At 42.5% G+C, this 22837-nt stretch overlaps 1 protein-coding gene across 2 annotated transcripts; it reads right to left on the bottom strand.

Moving 5' to 3' along the window:
• Positions 1 to 241: 241 nt before the first annotated feature.
• bicra (BRD4 interacting chromatin remodeling complex associated protein) lies at positions 242 to 22309 on the bottom strand. Of its 2 annotated transcripts, none has more exons than XM_088345859.1 (14): positions 22246 to 22309; positions 18947 to 18992; positions 18795 to 18840; positions 16535 to 16600; positions 12997 to 15120; positions 8218 to 8817; positions 7364 to 7625; positions 7184 to 7281; positions 5830 to 5964; positions 5568 to 5614; positions 5329 to 5477; positions 4569 to 4663; positions 4376 to 4481; positions 242 to 2821 (listed from the first exon to the last, which is right to left on the bottom strand). In XM_088345859.1, the coding sequence occupies exons 2-14, from the start codon at positions 18985 to 18987 to the stop codon at positions 1371 to 1373; spliced, it is 5220 nt and encodes a 1739-aa protein (XP_088201985.1). In that variant the 5' UTR covers positions 18988 to 18992; positions 22246 to 22309; the 3' UTR covers positions 242 to 1370. The 2 variants fall into 2 exon arrangements, with proteins under 2 accessions (XP_088201985.1, XP_088201984.1); XM_088345858.1 differs by lacking the exon at positions 22246 to 22309 and adding an exon at positions 10975 to 11127 and having other exon boundaries at positions 18947 to 19008.
• Between the last annotated feature and the right edge of the window lie 528 nt (positions 22310 to 22837).

The raw sequence follows: 22837 nt of genomic DNA, 5'->3' as shown, positions 1-22837 counted from the left end.
TTTGATATTATAGACAAGAACTAGTCACCAGTCTCAAATATATTCATGATACACACCCATGATTGTTACAATTGTGTTTGCTTTGCACAACACCTAATGCTTTTGTTTTGTCGTGCTCGATATGAAGGTATGCATCAGCATCACCGACACACATTTCCTTCAAAGGCGCCGAGTCATCTACTGGAATTTCAGAATTAAGTAGACTCCACGTCTAAAGATCAAGGGACGTTTGCAAGGGTCTCAAAGTACCCGTGTGGCAACAACCTTCCCCGTTGCTAACTGCTAATTACCAGCCTATCAAGTGCGTTTGGGGTGCTTCAAAGTCTGAAAGGCTTATCTACTTAAATCCTCCTCGTTAAAAATTGTGTATAATGATTGACTGCCACCTAGTGCGTCCCTAGAAAGGAATTCCTAAAACAAGTCGAGTGGAAGTGTATATTGATGCTTAGGAGTGATGTTGACCTCATACTCCTGTCTTGTCCTTGGGGGAGAAGGACGAGCTCAGGTGTTGCATAGTGTATGCAGTTGGAGCCATGGTGTCAGTGCTTGGACCTAATGTACGCCATCATCTAGAACCTGCTGCATCGCTCTATGTTTTAGAGCAGGAAGCTGTCAAGTGGACATTCTGTTATTATTCATATTTGATGTTAATAATGAATATGTGTTGATGCCCTTGCAACAATAGCTGCAGTTTCGTCATCCTGGACGAGGGATGACCTCATGTGTGGTCCCTTCTCAAGGTTTCTCCATTTTCCTCATGTTGAGATTTTTGAGTTTTTCCTTGCCCTCATGTAGGTTTTAGATCAGGGGATGCTGTCATAATAGTCTGTAGTTTGCAATACACTCTGTGGTCTGTGCAGCCCTTTGAGACAGTCCCTTCTCAAGGTTTCTTCATTTTCCTCATGTTGAGGTTTTTGCATTTGTCCTTGCCCTCATGTAGGGTTTAGATCAGGGGATGTTTTCGAATTAAGGGCTATACAAATAAACCTGACTTGACCTGAATTTGATTTTTTAAGGGACTTAATGCGGACTTGTTAAAAATTTGACACCCGGAATATAAATAGTCTCACAAAAAATGAGTAATCCTTGTAAAATATCCAGTTTGTTACTGTGCAACAAGAACTATCTCATGAAATATGTGCCTTGACTCAGTGAGAGTTAGGAAACCCTGATAAGGAAACACTGGGGGGAAAGGGAGAGGCAAATGTGAGCGTTGAACAACACAAGAAGAAGACATGACGGATTAAATAATAAAAAAAAAAATTCCGGTGGACAAACTTGGCATACTCGTCAAAATTCCCGCCGTATCCTCTCGGAGGCCCCCTTTCACCTCGTGTGTCCATGTGGGATCAGGGGGCCCGTGGGGTCCGTTATCTGCTCTTAGTCTGTGGCACTAGGCTGCCGTTGTGGCCGCGGCCACCGACCTGAGGGGCCAAGGAGGACGAGGCGGCCGAGGAGGAGGAAGACGACGGGGGTCCCGGAGTTCTGTGCGCGGCCGCCGATCGCAAATGTGTCCGTCCGTTGCCTCCTTTGTGTTGGTGGTGCCCCCGAAGCGCAGGCTCCTGCTGCAGGTTGAGGATGCTGTCGATGGCGCATTGCAAGTGCTCGTTGAGCGAGTCGTCGGGGGGGCTGCCGCTGGAGAAGCTGGCATTGTCCATGTCGGGCGAGTCCGACTTACAGCGCTTAGCGGTGACCGAAGGGAATTCCGGCGAAGGGGGTCCGGGTGCGTGCTGGTCCATCCTAAAAGTCCCTGCTTGTCTCTGTTTGTGTTTCCCGCTTGTTCGCCGGTACTTAGGGAAACCGGCGTCCGTCTCCGTGCAATCCTCCCTGCCCCCTTTGACCCCCTTCTTGGCGTGGTTGAACACATCATCCACATGGTCCACATCCCGGCCTCGTTTTTCAACCTTTACGCTGGCTATGACTGTCCTCTCGTGTAAAGGGGCTTGGTAGGCCGCCGAGCCGTCGTCCCCGCCCCCGCCCGGAACACCCGGCCGGACTCGAGGACTTACGTTTTCCCGGTACGTTTTTCTGAGGGGGAGGCGGCAGGTGGTCTGCGCGGGTGTGGGGGTGGAAGCCGGGTTATGGTGTTCCAAGGTGCCGTTCACTTGCGTGGAGGAGGACGTTTGTGTGGGGTTGGATTGAGAAGTGGTGGTGACTGAAACGGGTGACTGAGTTCTGATGACCCCGCCCGGCGTAGGGGCAGATGAAGGTTGGGATATAGGGGTGTTGGGCTGAGACGCGTGAACGGGGTCTAAGGCCGTGTTGTGGACCACCTTACCAAATCCCGTTTGGTCCTGCTTGATCTTCAGCTTCAAGCCGATCCTCCTCCGAGCCTCGTAGGTTTTGATGGGAGGCTTGCTTATTCTCTGTGGGAGCGCATCGTCGTCGTCCTCCATTTTAGATTTGGACGAGAAGACCGATGATGCTGCAGGGGTGCGTGATAAAAAGGAGGTCTGGTTGGAGAGTTCGCTGGCCTCGGGAGGAGGCGCACAGCTACTGGACCATGACACAGAAGCCCCGCCGCCACCTTGCTTAATAACCAGTTTTGTGAGGGGAAAGGAGGCGGGATGAGGGGGCGCTGCAGGTGTAGGAGCCGGTGGTGGAGACGGGCTGGGGGCAGGAGGGGGTTTTGGTTGGACGTGCGAAACTATGGGCGGAGTGGGAGGTGTGGGATCTGATGCTGGTGCCGGTGGAGGGGCTGGGGCAGCAGCTGGGATGTCAGCGACACAAGAGGCATTGGATGTGGGTTCAGGGGCTGGGGGTGACTTCTGCTTGGACGCAGCTAACTTCTCCCAAAGGCGAGCGTTGGCCACAAACTCCTCTGCAATCAAACAATTCATTTCTGTAAGTAAGTGCAATCCAGTCCCATAGTCTAATAATAAAATGCGTTACGACATTTGTTATAAAAGTTGGTGAATTATCTTTGGATGGTGTGTTTTGAATAGAGTGGTATCTCTTTATATGAGCACCTCTAAACACGAGAATCTCAGCATACTAGTTTTATTCGCAACAAACATCTCGCTCGCTATACAAAGGAAAATCTAGTTCAAATGATGATAGACAAATTGGTTAGCCAAGAAAATTCCCAACAAAAATTAACATGCGTAATGCGGCTTGGGATACATTTTTATGAGAGATTATCACATGCAAGTGTGCACAATCAGTAAACGACTTCTAGGAAGTAAAGTGAAACATTTACAACTCTTTCATAATGTTTAAAAACGGTTATAGTAAAACACAAGGTTGCAAAGGTCTTAGAGCCGTAAACTGGTCGTGTCCAGATGGCCACTTTTGTAAACACCGTAACATACAAAAAAATGTGTAAAGACAATGTTTAGTTTTTTAGATAGTGATCAAATTTGACCTGGAATTAAGTGATGCTTCATGCTACTGTCACAGCCGTTTTCCAGCTATGATGCCCATGCTACTCTTCCCTGCAGGCATGCGATTGCAAAAAATACAAACAAAAAAAATTATATATAAATATCTATACTGTATACATATATCAGGTGAGAATAAAACCCCTTTTTCTGCATGTTCCAACTCATATTACTGTACTAAATGTTAGCAGCACTGATTATTTGGGAAAAAACCTTAGACTGTTACCTTTCAAAGGAGACCAAAATCATACATATTCTCCAAACGGTTCAAGAACAGCATTCAATTTACTTTGGATACATCTTGGATTGGGATTTTAGGCACATTTTAAAAGATAGTTAACGTGTTAATGATTGCAAATCCGCCATATTAAGGAATAATAAACCTTACAAACACAACGCGGCACCTACTCACAGCAAGACAGATTATGTAGAATACATCAACAGTATTAGCAATATACGATGACATTGTAGTCCATTACTAGCTATCGAGATGATCCCGTTTACAAACGAAATGGGCAAGACGGGATCTGTCTTTACACAAAATTTCCCATAAAAAAGTTGTGATACGGCGTACGGAGCTTGAAATGTTAAAAAAACGTATAAAATAGGGGGAAAACTTATAAGTTGAGCAGTACGATCGGCTCTCACTTCTCCTTGCAACCCCCACTATCTCCAACCTTCATCAGCACCACACACAAACCATCGTAACGCTGACTTCCTCTGTTGTACGTGATCGTTACAAAACCTTTATTCAAAATAATCTTATTTAACTAACTCCTGTATTCTTAAATGTTTAATTGCTATTGTAATGTGTTATTAGTAATCAGGAAGATTTTTTTATAGCTTTTTAGGGTTCACGTCGATACTAGTAGGAGGAAACCAGCGGACCAATTAATTTTTACACAAGAAAAATCGCACACAAACCTTGAACGGATTAAGCTCATATGAAGAGTTACCACTGTATTTTAAATATGTTTTGGTGCATGACATCCTACCTGGTCTCTCCTTGGCCATAATCTTATCCTGGTTTAACGCAAGCTTTTCTTCCTGAATGAACATCCGGTCGATCATCACCATCTCTGCCGAGGGGCCGAGTCTCTGCTGCAGTTACAAACATCAGTTTACTTTTTAAGTGGGTGGCTACTGCTTTAAAGAAAAAGTGTGAGAATGTCTACTTTGAATACTCACCTTTGACTCGGAAAAAAGCAGGTGGCGATATTTATCAATCATGGCTTGTGTTCTCTTTAGCAGTTGCGAGGAAACCGTCTCAAATTCATCGTCAACTGTGCAAAACAAAAGATTCCCAAATTACCCATTGCTTGGAGATGAATCATCATTTTGTTTTGGGCAATGATGTATGCCCCAAAATCCATGTTTTTAGACATGATATATCATTTTTTGCTTAATAATTCTGGGTTTGTTCCTGTTCAGAGCCTTTGCTCGAAAAATGCTGATCTACTAGTAATCCCAAGAGCCAAGAAGAAATCTGCATTTTCGAGAGCATTCTCCATTCGGGCCCTGGAATGCTCTACCCTCTGAGATCTGTTCTGCAGCCTCAGTAGAACTGTTTGAATCTAGACTTAAAACACTCTTGTATTCTATAGTTTATGAATGACCTATACTTAATGCCGATGATTGCAACATCCTCTGCAGCCTGTTCATGCTGGAAGCGGGATTACCTCATGTGCGGCCCCTACTCAAGGTTTCTTAATTTCCTCATGCTGAGGTTTTGAGTTTTTCCTTGCGCTCATGTAGGTTTTAAATTATGGGATGGTGTAAAAATAGTCTGTACAGGCCTGAGACTTCTTGTGATTAAAGGCTATACAAATAAACATGACTTGACTTGAGAAGCAAAAATGTCCGTTAGAAGTGACTTAGAGTAGTACTAAAGCCACTGCTGTGTAATTGTGCATTATTTTAAAGGCAGCAAATCTACAAAGTTAGTTACCTTTCTGATAATCTTGGGACGAGTTGGCCATTCCCTGGTAGAGATGGTAAGGCAGCAGTCGGTGCACCGTGTCCTCAAACGAATAGAAAGCAGTGCTGTAGTTTGGATGAAGCACCGAGCCTTGATGTTTTCTTAGATGCTCCAACACCCTGCCACGAGGAGGGAAAAAAGACTTAACCCACCCTCTAAAATAAAGGAATTAAATTGGGACAGGAAACTTAACAAAGAGTATCACAAACCTGGCTTCCTTGCTCGGCTCTGCACTTAAAGGCATCTTTGCTGTAGTCTGCAATGAGATAAATGGGGCCTTTAAAGAGGCAGTTTAACCACATTTTTGAAAATTTAAGACACATTTGACTGCTGCAGCTGCATTGCAAATCCTCGAAAGACAGAGATTTAAACTTACAATACGAAAACTTAATGGTGGCAATGTTGCCTTTACTGAACCGAACTGTTCTTTATCGTAAAAGCGTGACTATAACGGGATAGATTTTCACTTACTTGAGGTTGTATTGTAGTGGGGGGCTGTGGGGCTGGCATCTGGGTGACATTGGTGCCTAAAAGATGGATCTGCATGCCACCCTTACCAAGAGCCATCCCCCCAACTGAGCTGATCACTCCAGATTTTGGTTGAATCTGTAGATTAAATAGGAATGTAGAGTATATATAAATTAACTCCCAATCATCAAAGGAAATATAAGTACAATTCAAACTGGGGCTGCACGATTAACTGAAATCTAGTCGATATTGCCATGTGACGAAATGAGATTGTGTAATCGCAAAATACTGCGATTTGAGCTTTGTGTGAGCAGACAGCAACTACAAGAAAGCCCCCCAGAAGAGGGCGCTGTTCTTAAGCTTAAAGCATGTCAATATGATTAACCCCTCATGTTGTCTTCATTATAAGAACCATGTTTAAAACTTGTTTATACAGCTTATATGGAAATATAAGTAAAAACAACATTTCATTTTTATACTATTGGAACCCATCTAGGAAAGGTAACACTGTGGTAGGTCATTTTGACCCAAGGACAACAGGAGGGTTGTGTAGTCACAAAAAACAAGCACACAAAAATTCTCTTTACTTTTAAAATCCAAAGTCGCATCGAAATTGCAATACTGTTCTGAAAAATTGCAAAGAGGTATTTCTCAAAATTATGCAGCCCTAATTAAAACTGGGGTTTGAACACAAAACGTGGATAAAATGCTGCCGCGAGGCTTTTAACTTAGACAAGTAGGTTTGATCACATGACCCCGATCTTAGCTAACCTGCATTGGCTCCCTGTTAGCTTGAGATGTGATTTTAAGGTTCTGTTGGTAGTATACAGAATCATGCATGGACTTGCTCCCTTATATCTTTCAGATCAAATTTCGCCCTTTGATCTGGTCAGGAGCCTTTGCTCTGAAAATGCTGGTGTACTAGTGATCCCAAGAGCCAAGAAGAAATCCGCAGGTGGGAGAGCGTTCTCCATTCGGGGCCCCGGTGCTGTGGAATGCTCTTCCCCTGAGATTCAATCTGCGACCTCAGTGGAAATGTTTAAATCTTAACTTAAAACACACTTCTATTCCATAGCATCCGAATAACCTATATTTTATGTTGACAATATCTGTGTATTATTTGCCCACATGCAGGTTTTGGATCAGGGGATGGTGTCATAATAGTCTGTGGTCTGTGCAGCCCTTTAAGACTCTTCGTGATTAAAGGCTATACAAATCCACATGACTAGACTTTAGTATGCTGTAACACACAGACAAAGTCCTAAAACATGTAATCAAGAAACCTTGCATTTGATATTAATTGAAATTGTAGGTATAAATATATTTTAAAAAAGTCAATAGAAAGAATAACACCCACCTGTGCAGGCTGAGTAAGGCTCACGGGAACGATAGTCTGATTCACCTTGGCACCAGCTGGTCCCTGGACTCCTGAGACTACCTGTAAGTCACTTGAGGCTGCAAACAAAAGGAGGAAGACCGTTAGAAAGGGCAGAAGGCTGATGATGCCTTGAGCTATGAGCACGTAGGTTAAATCTACCTGTAGCAGGACTTGTAATAAGCACAGAGGTGGGCTGCAGCGCAGAGGACAGCTGCGCAGGGGTCACGGCGCTGGCTGAAGAGGTGATGACCACTTTGTCCACAGGCATGTCGAGCTGCACACTAAACTGGCTGTTGGCAGACTGTGCCTGGGCTTGGGCTTGAGCTAAGGCCTGAGCCTGAACCTGAGCCTGGGCTTGAGCTTGAGCCTGGGCCTGAGCCTGCGTTGGCTGCTTGACTTGCAACAAGATGCTTTGCTGGATCTGGAAAGTAAACGGAAAAAGGGAATCCGTTTCAGATTAAAATAAAAAATATTGTCTACACTTCAAAGGACGCAAAAACAAAGTAGTCACAGGAGAAAATGTGTAAGGACAGTAAAGTATTAATAATTAATAATAATGCAATCATGTTAAGAATGCATTACTTTTCACAATACTGTACACAGCAAGAAGACAACAAGGATTCCAACAGGTAAGACATTTAAAATAACTAACACAAATATTTCTGTATTATCCCTGGAGAACCAAAGAACCCTTTTTTTCTTTGGAAAAGGAAGACCCCTGGGTTCTCCAGTGTTAATAGACTGAAGTTTTGTATTTAGAACTAGTGGTTTGAATCAATCAGGAACTTGTTTTCTGCAGTCAATACTTATTTTTTGGGTTGGGGTGATTTACACTGGCTCTAGTTTTCGAGTATCTTGTTTCAGACTGATAGTGATGTTCCTATGATGAGTACATTTTTAAATGGTCCCATGAGTTTAAGCTTTCCAATGATATGTGGCATGACACATTTCCGTGACATCTTGAAGACATGTACTTGCCTCAGACCGTTAAGGGGTTAAAGACCAGTACCTACCTGGTGGAGCTTCTCAAGCAACTGTTTCTGTTGCAACGAGGGCTGGGTGATGGCCGACAATGTCTGGATTTGGGCCCCCAACAGCGCCAAGTGTTGCTGTTGATCTGCCGTCAAGCTATGGACGGGAACCTGGGCTTTTAACAAAGTGGGGGCTGCTGCAATAGAGGGAGAAGGGGTGAACAGATGAGAAAGGGGAGGCTTTGGCGACTGCGACATTGGGGGCTGCTCCTGCTGTTGGTAGGGTGCAGGCTGGGAGGCGGGCCGCTGAGTGAGGAGCTGCACTTGGATCTGGGTAGGCTGAGGCTGGGTCACTTGGGACTGCGAAGGAGACTCAGCGGCCTGGTTGTGGACGATAAAGAGGGGGGGCGGATGGGCCGAGGGCGTGCAAGAGCGGGAGGGCGTTTGCGATGTCGGCTGGGGCTGCGAGGGAGGACGTGATTGCTGGTGGTGAGGCGACTGGATTTGTTGGCTTAGAGTCAGAGGCGACTGCGAAGGCTGGGGGCTGTCGACCACAGGGGGGGCTGCAGGGTGATTGGTTAAGGCCGGTGAGGGAGACATACCCTGGATCTTTAAGGGCTGCTGGTGTCCACTGGAGGGTACCTGTGTAAGAGAAATATACACACATTTAATACACAATAATTTTGATCACACAGAGCTCAGCCGAGAAGGAGTTCTGTCAAAAATTGGAGCTTATGCAGAACTGAAATGCTGTGGAGATACATAGTAGGCATTTTAAAATAATGACACTTAGATGGTGTAATAATAGTCTGTAGTTTGCAATAGTCTTTGGAGACTCCTTGTTCCAAAATGGCACAAAGATATCATTAATGAACTTATAGTGTACAAGCTGGAATTACTATATATAAAAATGTCAATTGATGCAGAAAAATGGCAATGTCAAGAAACAAGAAATGTTTGAAATGAGCAAAAAAAGCAGCAGAATGGTGAAAAGTGTGGTCATTTTTAACCCTAAACCTATAGTTACCAATCTGCACTGCAGCAACCTGACTACTTTAGGGATGGACAACTTCAGTTTTGGGTTCCTTCAGGTTCGGTAAAACACCTGCTGTGGTTTAGTGCAGTGTTGCCACATACGATTAGTTGTTTAAAGTTACAGTGAGTAAGTTGTTTGAAACAGATTATCGTTAGAGAGTAAAAACATGCCATGCGTTTGATGTTATAAATAAGTACAACGATACAATAAACCAAAGAGTAGAAATTGAGCTTGATCTCTTTTAACAGAGGCACGTTTAATTGTTTAACCACTAAGTAAAGCCATCTGACTCCATGTTTAAGAAGTAACTTAGTAGTCAATCATACATACAGTATATGCTTAAGGATTATTACTTACGACGTGTCATGCTTTCACACACAGCAAAGCAGGTTTAGTAACATACACAGGCTAAACTGCAAGCGTGCGAGCCATTTGTGCACTACAATACAATAACATGAAAGCAAAGCAGACAGCATGACAGCTGCGGGACAGGGGTGGAGAAGAAACCATCTAGGAAAGGTTTCCCAATCCCTAGCCTCCAGTCTTGCATGTTTTGATCTTCTTGCTCTCCAACATTCCGTATTCATAGAATTACCGTACTTTCATGACTATAAGGCGCACATTAAAATCTCATATATTCTTAAAATTGCGTGGCTGATGACACCAAGAAGCTGCTCACGGGTGAAGTGTGGGCATCACCGCTTTAGGGTCTATTACGCTAGGTTCACACTGCAGAGCTTAATGGTCAATTCCAATTTTTGGGTGAAATTAGATGTTCGTGAGATTGTTCACATTTCCAAATAAATGAGACTTTTCGGCGATCTCCTGTGACTTTTAAGCGTATCCTGTTTGAACGCCACAAGTGTCACGCATGCGCAGAAGAACACCTGTGTTGTCACACGCAATGCGCCCATTGTTTGCGGAAGTACCCATAAGATGCTAAGGCTGTAGTGCATCTAGCAGTTTGAAAGTGATTGTGATACCAGAGGCTGAACAGAGTTGTTACCCCAAATCAGAATTCTATCCAAAACCTAACTTTCCCTCCATATTTACCTAATAAATTATTCAATTTTTACCGAATAATTTCTGTGTTTTCATCCGCCATGGTCTGTTGATTTACATGCTACGCGGAAGAACAAGGAAACAGAGCATCCGCGAGAGAATCGAAGCTTAATAAATCGATTGTTTGCAAATGTAGGAAGCTGAAAAACACACCCCGACAATTAAAGGAAATGCAGCTGAGCTTCCGCGAAAACATGCTGAAGTGGCCCAAGTTGGAAGAACGACTCGACCAGTGAATCATCAAGCAAAGAAAACAGGAAAAGAAGACTTTTTAAACCCCGTTGTGCATATGGTTAAAGTGCCATTGTCTGAAATCTTATTTTATCTTTGTGTTTAATTGTAATCAATACTTAAATAAACCACAAACAAATTCAGTTTTGATCCGGCTGCACACTTGTCTGTGTTGTTGTAAGGCGGCCGCAGCAGAGGGCACCAGCGCACTATTTGTGCTGTCTATGTGTTAAATACAGAAATAGAACCAACTACGGACAAGGCACTTTCCAAAACGGTGCGGCCTATGATCATGAAAATACGGTAACTTCCCAGTAAGCATTTTTTTAAAAATAGGCGAGGTAAGAGGGCAGGAACATCAAAAACCAGCAGGACGCCAGCCCTTGAAGACCAAGGTAAGGGAAACCTCGTTTAGGGGATGTGGCAACAGCAGCAAGTGGATGGGGGCTTAACATCGATGGGACGTCTACCTGCTTTACCACTGGGGGGCTCAGAGCCACCAATGAATCACTTAATTGGCTGTCATGGCCAATACGGGCTGAAGCTGTGACGCCGGCGCCGCTGACGATTACGGATGCAGGGACCCCAACAGAGGGGGTCAATTCACCGTCTCTGATCCCCGGCTAATAGTTTACCGTTTCCGAGGCGAGAGAGAAGGAAAGGAATGACACGGACATGGATGAGAAGCAGAATGGTAGTGAGCTAGAAAGGTCAGACCAAGGCTGTGTTTGGAATCATTCTCTTATTTACACCTTATGATTAGAAAATTTACTCATCATCCAAAAGAACATTTGTACCTAAGTTCATTTTTCCTCATTGAAATAAATGTAAATGCTGTATTTAAGTACCGGTGGCTTTGAGATATTTTTTCCATTAGTACTTCAATGAAACCCACGAACTGTTTCGATATACAGAGGAACCTCGGTTTTTGAACGCCTCTCAGTTCGGACAAATCGGTGTTCGACCAAAAATTTCGAGAAATTCTTGCTTCGCTGTTCGTTCAAAAAAGTTCGAACGCCGGTACGCTAGGGTGCGATGCTGAGCGGCGTACGGGTGTTTTAGCCCCTAATTATGCCCCCGAAGAAGGTCGGTGCAAGCAGGACAGGTGAAAAAAAGACAAGTTGTTCGCACAACTATTGCCTTTAAGAAAGACATAATAGCTAAATGTGAAAGAGGTGTACGAATTTCCGATCTTGCTATTGAATACAGCATGGCTAAATCTACTATCAGTACGATAGTAAAGAATAAGGAGGCTGTGAAATTAAGTGATGCGGCTAAGGAAGTTAGCGCTATAAGCAAGCAACTGCCGCAAGTTTTGGAAGAGGTTGAAAAACTTTTGAGGATTTTTCTCTCCCCACCGTCCACCACAAAGGTAAGAAATCCTATTCATAATCCTTTTTTTTATTTTTACACGTTCATGTTAGCGTAATCTTTCGTACGGAGGATTACGCTAACGCCAACGTACGATTAGCCTGGGTTAGCTTCATGTTTACGTTCAGGCTGTTGGAACGGATTAAAACGATTTTACATTACTTTTAATGGGAAAAACGATTTTCCGTGATCGACCAAATCGGTTTTCGAACAGGGTTCTGGAACGGATTATAGTCGAGAACCGAGGTTCCACTGTACAAAAAATATATTCAAATATCAAAGTTTTTACTTTTATGATTACTGGTACTGACAGCTAAAATCAACTTTGATAGGCTTTGACAAGCTCAAAAGTAAAAAACAGCTGACCATTGTAAAATGAGTTGATCATACATCAACGTTTGTGCCAACTGGTCAAAACACAGATACCATTGGCTGTCGAGTTAGTGGTCAAGTAGTTATATTTTGTCTCGAGGCAAAACTTCACATTGTTTTAAGGAAATTAAGATTGATCCGCGCTGTGCTGCATGGATCTTTTTTAGACTACCTGTCAAATCATACATTTAAGGCTTTGTATAGGGAAAAAAAAAAAATTCTTAAAAAAACTTTTTGTAAGACTGATCTTGTCGGGCCCATTTCGCCACTAATCTGGATCGTTTCAGACGCTGGGAGGAGATGACACTGTCATCGTAGATTTCTAATCTTATCACAGTACACATGCAAATGTTATACTTGATCAAGCATTTCCTTTTTGTGCATGATGTTTACACAAATTCTTGTTTTTATTCTACATAGTCTGTCTTGCTGTAAGCAAACAGTTGGCCTTGTGTGTTTATAGAGTTAATTGTCTGTTAATGAGGGGAATTGCAATCATTAATAAGGAAAGCAATTGGCTGAAGTTGATATGTATGCATTAGTATTAAATCTATTTTCACAATAGTTATCAAAATTGCCTACAGTTTATGAGTGATTTCGTAAGTGCATGTTTAAACAAGCGCTATAAAACACCAAATTTGCAGTAATAAAAAAAGATAACATTTGATTCCCAACACAGCCCTCTTTGTGACAATGTTAATGGATGTTTCAAGACGATGCATTCCAAGTAAATATATAAAAAAACTGACCTGCTGCAGGAACATCTGCAGAGATTCCTGGCTTAAGATCATACTTGAGCCCTGGTTGGTGAACAGAAGCCTGCCGGGGCTGTGCTGGGCCTGGTGGGAGACCAGTCCAACTGCGGCTACAGGTGAAGACGAGGACATGGACGAGGCTGAGGATGATACGGTAGCGATCGAGGAGGGCGCTTGCTGCATGGTGAGGACAGAGGCCTGCTGGGCAGCCAGATCAGAGGAGCTCCCAAGTAAAGTGACACTCTCTCCGGCCTTCCCTTGGGTTATGGTGGTTGCCATTGTGACCGCTCCGGTGCTGTTGGTGCTACTACTACTAATACTAACACTACTACTACTACTACTGCTACTACTGTTACTGCTGCTGGGAAGTCCACTTGGTTGGGCTTGCAGAGCTGTCGGAAGGCCGACTGCTGGGCTTAAGCCCTCCACCTGACCTAGCATGGTCAGGGAGTTCTGGATAGGCATTCCCTGGATTACTGTTGGACCGTGTGCTGAAACAGGTTGGGCCTGCGCCTGACCCTGTGTTTGAGCCAATGACACTGGCATCTGAAACAAGGTGGGAGTGCCCATCTGGCCAGGCTGAAGCTGAATGGGCCCTGATAAAATGTGTGCTGCCCCGTGATGTGCCTGGGAAGTCAACACCTGCCCTAAGTTAATGTTTTGATTCGCTGTTAAAATTTGGTTCGCAATGAGCTGCCCGCCAGGGCCTTGACTGGCTATAATATGGCCGCCAGGGTGTTGGGTCAGGATCTGGCCACCTGCTTGCAACTGTGGCAGCAGAAATTGGTGGTTCTGACCTTGCAAAACCGTCTGGGAAGGAATAACGATGCCTGATTGGTTTAACAAGTGCACGCTGAGCGGCTTTCCTGACGCTTGTGCCGCATGTTGCTTGAACAACGTTTGCTGGAACTGCGAGCCTTGCGTTGCGGCTTGAGTGCTGAGTACAACGTTTGATCCTGGTTTTCCAGTCAGAAAGGTTACATTCTGGGCCGCAGAAACAGGAATTTGTTGCAAGCCTAGGGCCTTGGTGGTGTCATTCTGCAGATTTTGCGACGTCGCCTGTTGATGCTGCTGCTGTTGTTGTTGTTGCTGCTGCTGCTGTGACGGCTTGAAAAGTTTTGTTTGAAGGGCTCCTGCTTGAGGAGGTTTAGGCTGAATAGGTGTTGGTGTGCGCTGGATAATCACATTGTGCATAATTTGGCCTTGAGGTTGAGAATGGGGTACCATTCCTGAACTCAGAGGGGTGCTTCCAAAGCCCAAAAGTCCAGCAGGTGTAGTCATAGTGCCGCTAGGAGTCGTGTTAGCGCTGCTAACAACCGTTGATGGTCCATTTAAAGCTGGAGATCCCAAAGTGGTTTTGTTGCTTTGGATGAGAAGTCCACTACCTGACACCCCAAGCCCGGTTTGAGTTGTTGCACCCGATAAGTCTTGCCCAGATTGATGCAACTGGTAGCCACCCATTGCTTTTGCCAGAATAGGCTGCCCAGACTGATTAATGGTCATGACTGTGGGCTGACCCACAACCTGAATCTGTCCAATCCCCAAATGTCCAGACTGGCTCCCGTTAGGGAGAGTTTGAAGACTTGAAATTGGTTGAAGTGTCACATTACCGAGGCCTACTGGCTGCATGAAAGGCTGAACGCTGATGGCCTTGTTCATGACTTGTGGTTGGAGCTGAAGCCCTTGCTGAGCCAGTACGGAGCCCAGCATGTCTGCAGCAGCGGTCGAAGGTGTAACTGTTGCGTTTTGGGTTGTCCCAGGAAAGCTAGCAGCTGACCCTCCAACACCTACACCCGCGCTCCCGCCTCCCGAGAGGCTGGCGTCCGGCAGTGTTTGAACCACCTGCGGAAGACCAGGAATCCCAAAAGATTCCAGGTCCAACTCTGCATTGGCTTCTTGTAAACTTTGTTCGGTAATGTTAGCCTCGGCCAAGCTCTGTTGCAGGATGTCGCAGGGCTCGTGGTTTGTCCCGATGCTGCTGCTCCCGCCTTCCCCATCGGGGGATCCGCCCAAGATGTCGTCATCCTCCAGGAAGTCCAGGTCAACGCTGACTCTGGGAAGGCCTGCCGCCACATTGGCCGTAAGCTCAACTGTAGGCTGGACCTCTGGAACATGGCCCTGGAATTGATGATAAACAAGAGGATAATTTACTTTCAAAATTCAACATAGACGGGAAGATTATGAACTATAGCATATTCTGATTACTACTGATTTTCTTTTGGTTTCATCAAGAGCGGAATCAGAAGATTCGGAAGAAGCAAGCTGATTGTCATAAAGGGTTTAAATTTGAAGTGTCAAATATTTTTGATTAACTTAAGTATTGCTATGCACACATGACGAAGTTCATTTTCCTAAAACGGCTATGATTATTGTTCACAGGTAATGTTCAACAAATAACAATTTAAATAATGTAGATTTTGTCAATGCAGTATATAGATTAAAAACATGTAAGAATGATTTCCTTTTAAAACATTTTTTTCTAAATAGTCAATAAACCATTAAAGAAAGCATAAAATGATGCTTATTTATACTGTTCGGCCTGTAATAACAAATGCTGTCATCATTTTCCAAAGTAAAAGCAATTCACCAAAGACATACAAAAACAGTCTAGCTTTAAAATGATGTCTCTTAAGGAATTTTGGTAAAAACAAGAACATTTTATAATTGTAACAATACTATAAAATTTTTGATTCGGATTGAAAAATAAAAAAAATCTTTCTTCTACCACGAAACATAAAAATTGAGACTATTAAACGTATAGAAGTTACAATCCATTAACGTTAGATGTTTTTTAGAGTAGCCATTAATGGCTTAGAAAAAAATGGTCACTGAATAATTTAATTATCGTTAAGCTCTAGATTAATCAATTAGTTGTTGCACTTTTACTCAAGAATATACGTTTGTTGTTATACTGGAAAAATAGCTGATTTCTGATTAATATGTAAAAGTGATGCATTGATTATAACCTTTGTATTTTATATTTGTGTATTATTTGTTGCCTGTCATGAAAAAAAAGGAGAAACACAAATAATAAACTTTTGTTTCCCTTCATCAATTACATTTGGGAAATTCGTATGGAATTTCTCTTTTGTGTTAAATAATAGCGTTAAGTTGCATGGTTATCACATGTGGGAAACTAAATGTGCTTAACATGACGCTGATTTGAAAAGCGGTTGGGTTAATGCGTCCTAATTAAATCCACAAGTAACTTTGTTCTTATGCATTTTAGCTACCTTCTTATATTTCACCTACCTTCTAATAAGCCCTTTGCGGACAAATGTTGAAAAGATCCAGTTGTGTTAAAGCACCAAATGGAGCCGTTTTGTCCCATGTCATTTGATGTGCATATCAAATCAACTTTATCTGTATCCACAGACGTGATTACCCACAAACGAGCAAATCAAAGCTTGTAGGTGCGTTAGTGGAGCTGACAGGCAGAGGAGTGGGGGTGGGGTTTGGAGGGGTACGAATTTGACATGCATGCTACACAGATAGAGAACAAGGTGGGAGGGGGTTGGGGGATTTTACTCACCCCTGTGGTAGAGAAGAACGAGCTGGTGGGATCACCCGAGCCATCCAAAAGGTCGTCAGTGTCCAACTAAAGACACACGCCCCACCCGGGATAGGACAGACAGAACCCCAAGGCCCCCAAAACCAGCAGGCAAAAGCCACCAGGACAGGGGAACAGAACATTGGAGGAGGAGGTTGTGGGGAGGAGGGGGTGGCAAGGAAGAGGACAGGACATAGAAAAGAGAACCGAGATTGTAAGGAATCAGCCAAAAGATTAGGGAAAGAGAAGCACAACAGCAGGGTTTTGCAGACTTGGGTAGCATTAGTTTATCATTATTGTGAGTAAAAGGGGAAAGGAGAGGCTGAACCCATAAACAGTGCATTCAAAAAGCAAACACAGCTAAAACAGCGGGAAGGTATAAAGTAAGCAAAGTAAGCAAAACCAAAGCCTGCTGGTAAAAAAAAGCCTGAGCAAATAATTTCCTGATATTTGAGGTTTTAATCATTTAAAACTCAAAATTATAGGATATGTCCAGTGTTGGGAGTAACACGTAACAAAGTAATGCATTACGCCAAACGGAATTACTTCTCTCGGTAACGAGTACTGTAACGTGTTATTAATAAATATTTGTAACTCAAACGTCGTGACAACATGCTCAGGATGGATTAATGAACCCTTGATTTAATGCCAAAAGTGCGACGCCACTGGCGAAATTGATCATTCTTGTGGCGTCAGGTGTACGTAGGCACTTTTTGGAGTATCAAATATGTTTCATATCTTTGGCGCATGGTTTCCAAATTCTTTAAGTGTGCGAAGGAGCGGGGAAAACCTCAACTTGACGCATGCGCTCTAAATATGACACACGTATTTGACCGGAGTTTACTTTAATTCAATGAGAAGGGAATGGTCTGTTGTAAAGATTGGAATTCCGGCTATTTTTAGAGAACCGGCTTTTTTTGGTGCGGCTCGCCAAAAGAGCCGGATATTGACTCCCAAACAGCTCTTTGGGTTGTTTTTGTCGTTTAATCCATATATAATGTCTTATTGTAAATAACTTAAGGAGGTGGAAAATTAAGGAAAATTCAAACTTGAACATTTACACTGAAAAACACAGGAAGCATAAATCAAAATATTCATAAACCAACAAAGAAAAAGATTAAATACAAAATAGTTAATGGTCTGCATTTATATAGCAATTTTTAAGTCACTGAAGACCAGCACAGTATGAAATACGCTATAATATAAATTGGCCAAATGGAAATCTAAAGTCAAAAAGTGCTGGCCAACTGGCTTGAATTTTTGCTGCCCAAACAAATCCTGGTGGTGTGTGGGGCAGTCGTTGTTTTGTTTTTTAAATTCAACCTTTACTTTATTTTTTTTCCCGCGAAGGAGCTAACCAACTATAAGTGAAGGGCGAAGTAGCAAGAGGTCCGTGTAGTCGCATCCAAGCTGCATTTACAACTATAAAATAAAAAACTAAAATTAGGGGGTCATCTTAAATGCACAAGCTTGGTTGTGTTCCCCCAGGAGTGAATGGAAGGCAGCGTGTGAGGAGGGGGCGCAGATAATGCAGGAACAACAAACCCACAAAAAATTAATATGGCAATTGATGGTAAACGTTGTTCAGAATTTGGTCTTTTTTGACGTGTACAATTATTTTTGCAATACACTACACCTGGTCAAAAAGATGGACAGTGCTAAGGAATGAAGGAGGAAATCTTCGAGTGGTTTGAAGCCCATAGACAAAATGGCTATGCAGTGTCTCGGCTAAGTGTTTGTTGGCAAGCTCAAGATTACATAAGAAATATAAAGGCTTCATTCAATGTGTGTGTACAGATATTCTGCTATTTATTTTATTAAGAGGCTATTTTAAAGCAGTTGTAGGTGGTCAGCTTTAGTGAGAGTATAAACGGTAATCTGTTACTAAGACAGTTACTTTCAGAGTAACGGATCATCTTGGGTGTCAGGGATCCGAGGGTGAACGTTTTAAAATAGTAACAATAACTCATTACTTTTTTCAGTAACGCGCCCAACACTGGTTATGTCAAGGAAAAAACCCTTTTCAACAACCAAATAAATGAAGGAACAATATTTATGGATACTAATTAACACACAGAATTTAGGCTTTTGAGTAAAACACAAATGCAACATTGCGCCATTGTGTCTCCACACCCAATTGTACCCCCACTTTAAATCAATTTTTGCCTTTCATTTAAATACCAGCAACTCACATAATCATCGTCATCATGCCAGCAGAGGAAAAGCCACTTGTCATACTCACATGGGTCTCAGATCCATGAAGAAAGTCGTTAAGAGCTTCAGGGTCACTGTGGGTAAAAATACGAGTCGTAAATTTGGAGAGAAAAAAATAGCTCACAAAAAAAAGATAAGATGAAGTGTTCTATTATCTGTTAACACTTGATGGCAACTCACCAAATCACATCGAGAAGGCACCTGCCGTCTTCATCATCCATGACAACTGTTTGGGATGACATGAAATGACTTTAGAAATCACAGAAACCCACACAAAAAATACATTTCATTTTTCCAGGACCATTAATTAGAGAACTCATTAGTGAAATGAATAGAAAAAAACATTTTTCTATCAAAAAGTGTTTTAAAAAAGATGACCATGTCCTGAAATCCTGATTAATAAGAGAGCAAATACGTAATTTGCTGAGAAAAATAGGGCTAAATATGCAAAGTGTAAACATTTAGTCAATCAAGATTTAAATATTAATTAAAACAATTTACTAAAGTAATCTCATAGCTCTTGGGCAGAAAACAAAAATGGTTAAGGTGTTACAAAACTCAAATGTATTGTGGTATCCTAATTAATAACATTTAATCACTGTACTCACCAATAAAAAACATACACTCATGTGTGGACATCTAGCTGTGCAATATTGCATCAACTCAATGAGTTCAAAACAGTAAATTATGCATAGGAAATCTAGGTACTCACTTTTCGTCCTTTGCTTATGCATTATTACTGACACGATTTAGGGACACATGGATTTCCATCTCCCTTTATTTTCTTTTTAATTCTAAATATTTGACTAGTTTGGACCGTTGGATTTTTTTAATTTAAGTTAAGTTCATCCGTATTCTATGTCTGTTTCTGTGTTAATAAAACTTTACAATAAAAAAAGGGAAACGGATACAAAAATACAGATGAGTGAAAGCAGAATAAGGAAATTCATGAGACTAAAATAATTAATATTTCAATTCAGTGAAAAACGTCACACTCGGATGTAAACACAAGAATCTGGTGCTCTTACACAGTGATAACTCCTTTACTATTTCTCTAAGAAGATAAGACTCAAATTGTTTTAAATGAACTGCTATACTAATGTTTTGTTTTACATTTCATTTAAAGGGACTGTGTGTAATATTTAGTGCCTCTTAGCTGTACAAAACACTTTCCAGTTTAAAAAAAAACATTGATTCTAATACTAGGCAAAAATATTTGAACTATCCTGCCAATGTCAATAAAAAAAAAAAAAAACAGGTTGAGTAATGTCTATTACATAGTGGAATGGCTTCTTAAGTCACTGCCATGTTTGTCTGCCCCTTTGTTGCTTGCTGTGGCACTGGCTTTCACTATCATTCGACAATAGTGCCATCTAGGGGTAAACAATTACACACTGGGGCTTTAACTGAAAGAGTACATAGCACCACAAATGCGTTGTGCCAACGAAAAATACCAAAATACAGGACTGTCTCTGAAAATGTGAATATTGTGAGCCTTTATTTTCTGTAATGAATTTCAAATTAAAAACCACGTCATATATTCTGAAATTACTACAAATCAACTGCAGTATTTCCAGCCTATTACTAGTTTAATATCGCTGATAATGGCTTTCAGCCTACTAGTATACCTTTTCATATCCAAATATTTTAAGAAGGGATATTTGAGTTTGCCATGTCAGCATAATCAAACATTAAATACTTGCATTATTTCAGTGATTTGTAATAAATACAGAAAATATATGTTTGATGGTATTACAGAAAAGAATGTTATCACAAGATACTACTTATCTGAGACAGTCTTGTGTATTACTAAACATCCGTCTACTATAAATGACGAGATTTGATAACTTCTTTACTATTAGTCAGATTTGGGGGGGGGGATTTTGTTTTTGAACAGTCATGTTTATTTGCAACGCCCTTAATTACAAGGAGTCTCAAAGGGCTGCACAGACCACAGATTATTGCAGACCGCAGACTATTATGACACCATCCCCTGATCTAAAACCTACATGAGGGTAAGGAAAACTCAAAACCTCAACATGAGGGAACTGAAGAAACTTTGAGAAGGGAAAGTCTCAAAAGGCTGCACACAGACTACAGACTATTATGACAGCATCCCCTGATCTAAAACCTACACGGGGGCAAGGAAAAACTCAAAACCTTAACATGAGGAAAATGAAGAAACTTTGAGAAGGGACAGTCTCAAAGGGCTGCACAGACCACAGATTATTACAAACTACAGAGTATTATTACACCATCGCCTGATGTAAAACCTACATGAGGGCAAGGAAAAACTCAAAAACCTCAACACGAGGAAAATGAAACCTTGAGAAGGGACCGCACGAGGTAATCCCCCTTCCAGGATGACCAGGCTGCAACGATGTTGCAATAACAAATAATACACAGATATTGTCGTTAATTCACGTACTACAGCACGTATTAACCTTCTGTTTTATATTTAATTTATGTAAAAAGGAACATTGCTCGACAAATGGGTTGCACAAACCAGAAATAACAAAATATATTACCAGGTATCTATGAGGGTTCCTCATCTGAGAAAGTCCAATATAATTGAGGTTTTTTCATGCAAAACATCTTCAAGGAAGCTGCACAGCATCCAATACGTGAGATAAAAAAAGAAAACAAACCGAAAACGCGCGTTTTCCACGCATCTTGAGCGTCTTCCCGTGCAAAGCGCCTTGCCCAAGAGGATCCCGGTAGAATGCACACACAAATACACACGATTCACCCTGTACCCCAAGAAACCTAAGTACCCCCCACTTTCCTTCCCTACAAAGACAGCGGATATTAGCCATTTAGCGGCGCCACTGCGCAGGATATGAATGGGAGACGCAGCTAGCTACATGCTAACTCGTACCCCTCCGTACATCTACGCTTGCGTAATACCACTCATTCCGTCACGTTACGGTGACGATAACAAGCACAAAACCCGCACAATGTTTTCGCGTGACGAAAAAAACTCTCAGCCTCCAGCTGGAACGCCCGCAATTTTTCAAAATCCTCTCCGGTTAGCATTAGCTCGTGAACTTGCTAGGCTACTAGCTAGGCTATCAACAATATTCGGACGTGTATCGCTAGCTCCGGAGCCTTTGACATTCAAAACAAACCGCCAGCGGAGGCGATTTAAACGCCCGCTCTGGCGCCTTCGCACTCCGCCCGAGACGCGTCTCCTAGCGGGGACGCGGAAGACGGCAAAAGGCGTCCAGGGGCAACGTATGTCTCACAGCGAGGAGAAAAATATGACTTAATGTTGGAATAGTCTTGGATGGAGGGGGGTATGCTTGGGAATTTCGCAGGGAAAAAGGAGCCCTGCGTTTATGGCGGGGCCGTGCGGTGGTGTGGCGAGTCGACGCGGGGAGCCGTGCACTAAGTTGCGGCCCTTGCGGTGCGTGAATAAATGCAGCTTTATTGCAGTTATAGCGATTAATAGAGAAAATGCTACATTGTAACAAACTCACCCGAAACGATAGAGGTGCAGGCAGCGCGGGGTCTCCAGGACAGCCTCGCACGGGCTGCTGCACAGGACCCAACTACGGGTAAGGAACTTGGGCGACCAGCTCTGTGCCTGATTGAAACTCGGTGGTTTTGTTTATTTTTCTTTCCACTTCCTTCTTGGTGATTTTGTTTAATTATTTTTTGCTTTTTTGGGTCATTTATTTTTATGAAACCCACTTTTTAATAACAAACAAAGGTGAATTTTAGTTTTACTAATGGGCGTAACCAGCCTGTTTTGGGGGTCGCTCACGCCCCTCCTTCCCAAATTCACCCAACACCCCAAAAATGATAGCATTTTTAAAACTCTCTTTTCTTTAATAAAGGACAGTATAGGCCCATATATAATGAGAAATGCTCGCTAAAATATACAAAAAAGTACAAAACAAAAATGTGAACAAGACAGCGTCGAAAACATTCTACTGCGTTAAAATGGTTCAGTCCATTTGATTCCTACCTTGGCGAGTGTCCCTTGCGGCATAGCGGCGGAGTCTGTGGAGGCTCCGGTGTATTACAGTGATAGTATGTTATTATGGAAGCCCAAGAGTCCCATAATTT

This window comes from Urocampus carinirostris, chromosome 10 (genome assembly GCF_059441175.1).
Source record: "Urocampus carinirostris isolate Australia breed hairy pipefish chromosome 10, RoL_Ucar_1.0, whole genome shotgun sequence".
NCBI classification, from domain to species: Eukaryota; Metazoa; Chordata; class Actinopteri; order Syngnathiformes; family Syngnathidae; genus Urocampus; species Urocampus carinirostris.
Note: the sequence above shows the minus strand (reverse complement) of the source record. Positions and strands in the feature narration are given on the sequence as shown.

Coding starts and splice junctions, on each gene's coding strand:
- bicra (XM_088345858.1), bottom strand. CDS start 19,008: ATGTCATCCCAAACAGTTGTCATGGATGATGAAGACGGCAGGTGCCTT. Junction 16,601..18,794: donor TTCATGGATCTGAGACCCAT/GTGAGTATGACA, acceptor GTGTGTCTTTAG/TTGGACACTGACGACCTTTT. Junction 7,626..8,217: donor TGCTTGAGAAGCTCCACCAG/GTAGGTACTGGT, acceptor TTTACTTTCCAG/ATCCAGCAAAGCATCTTGTT.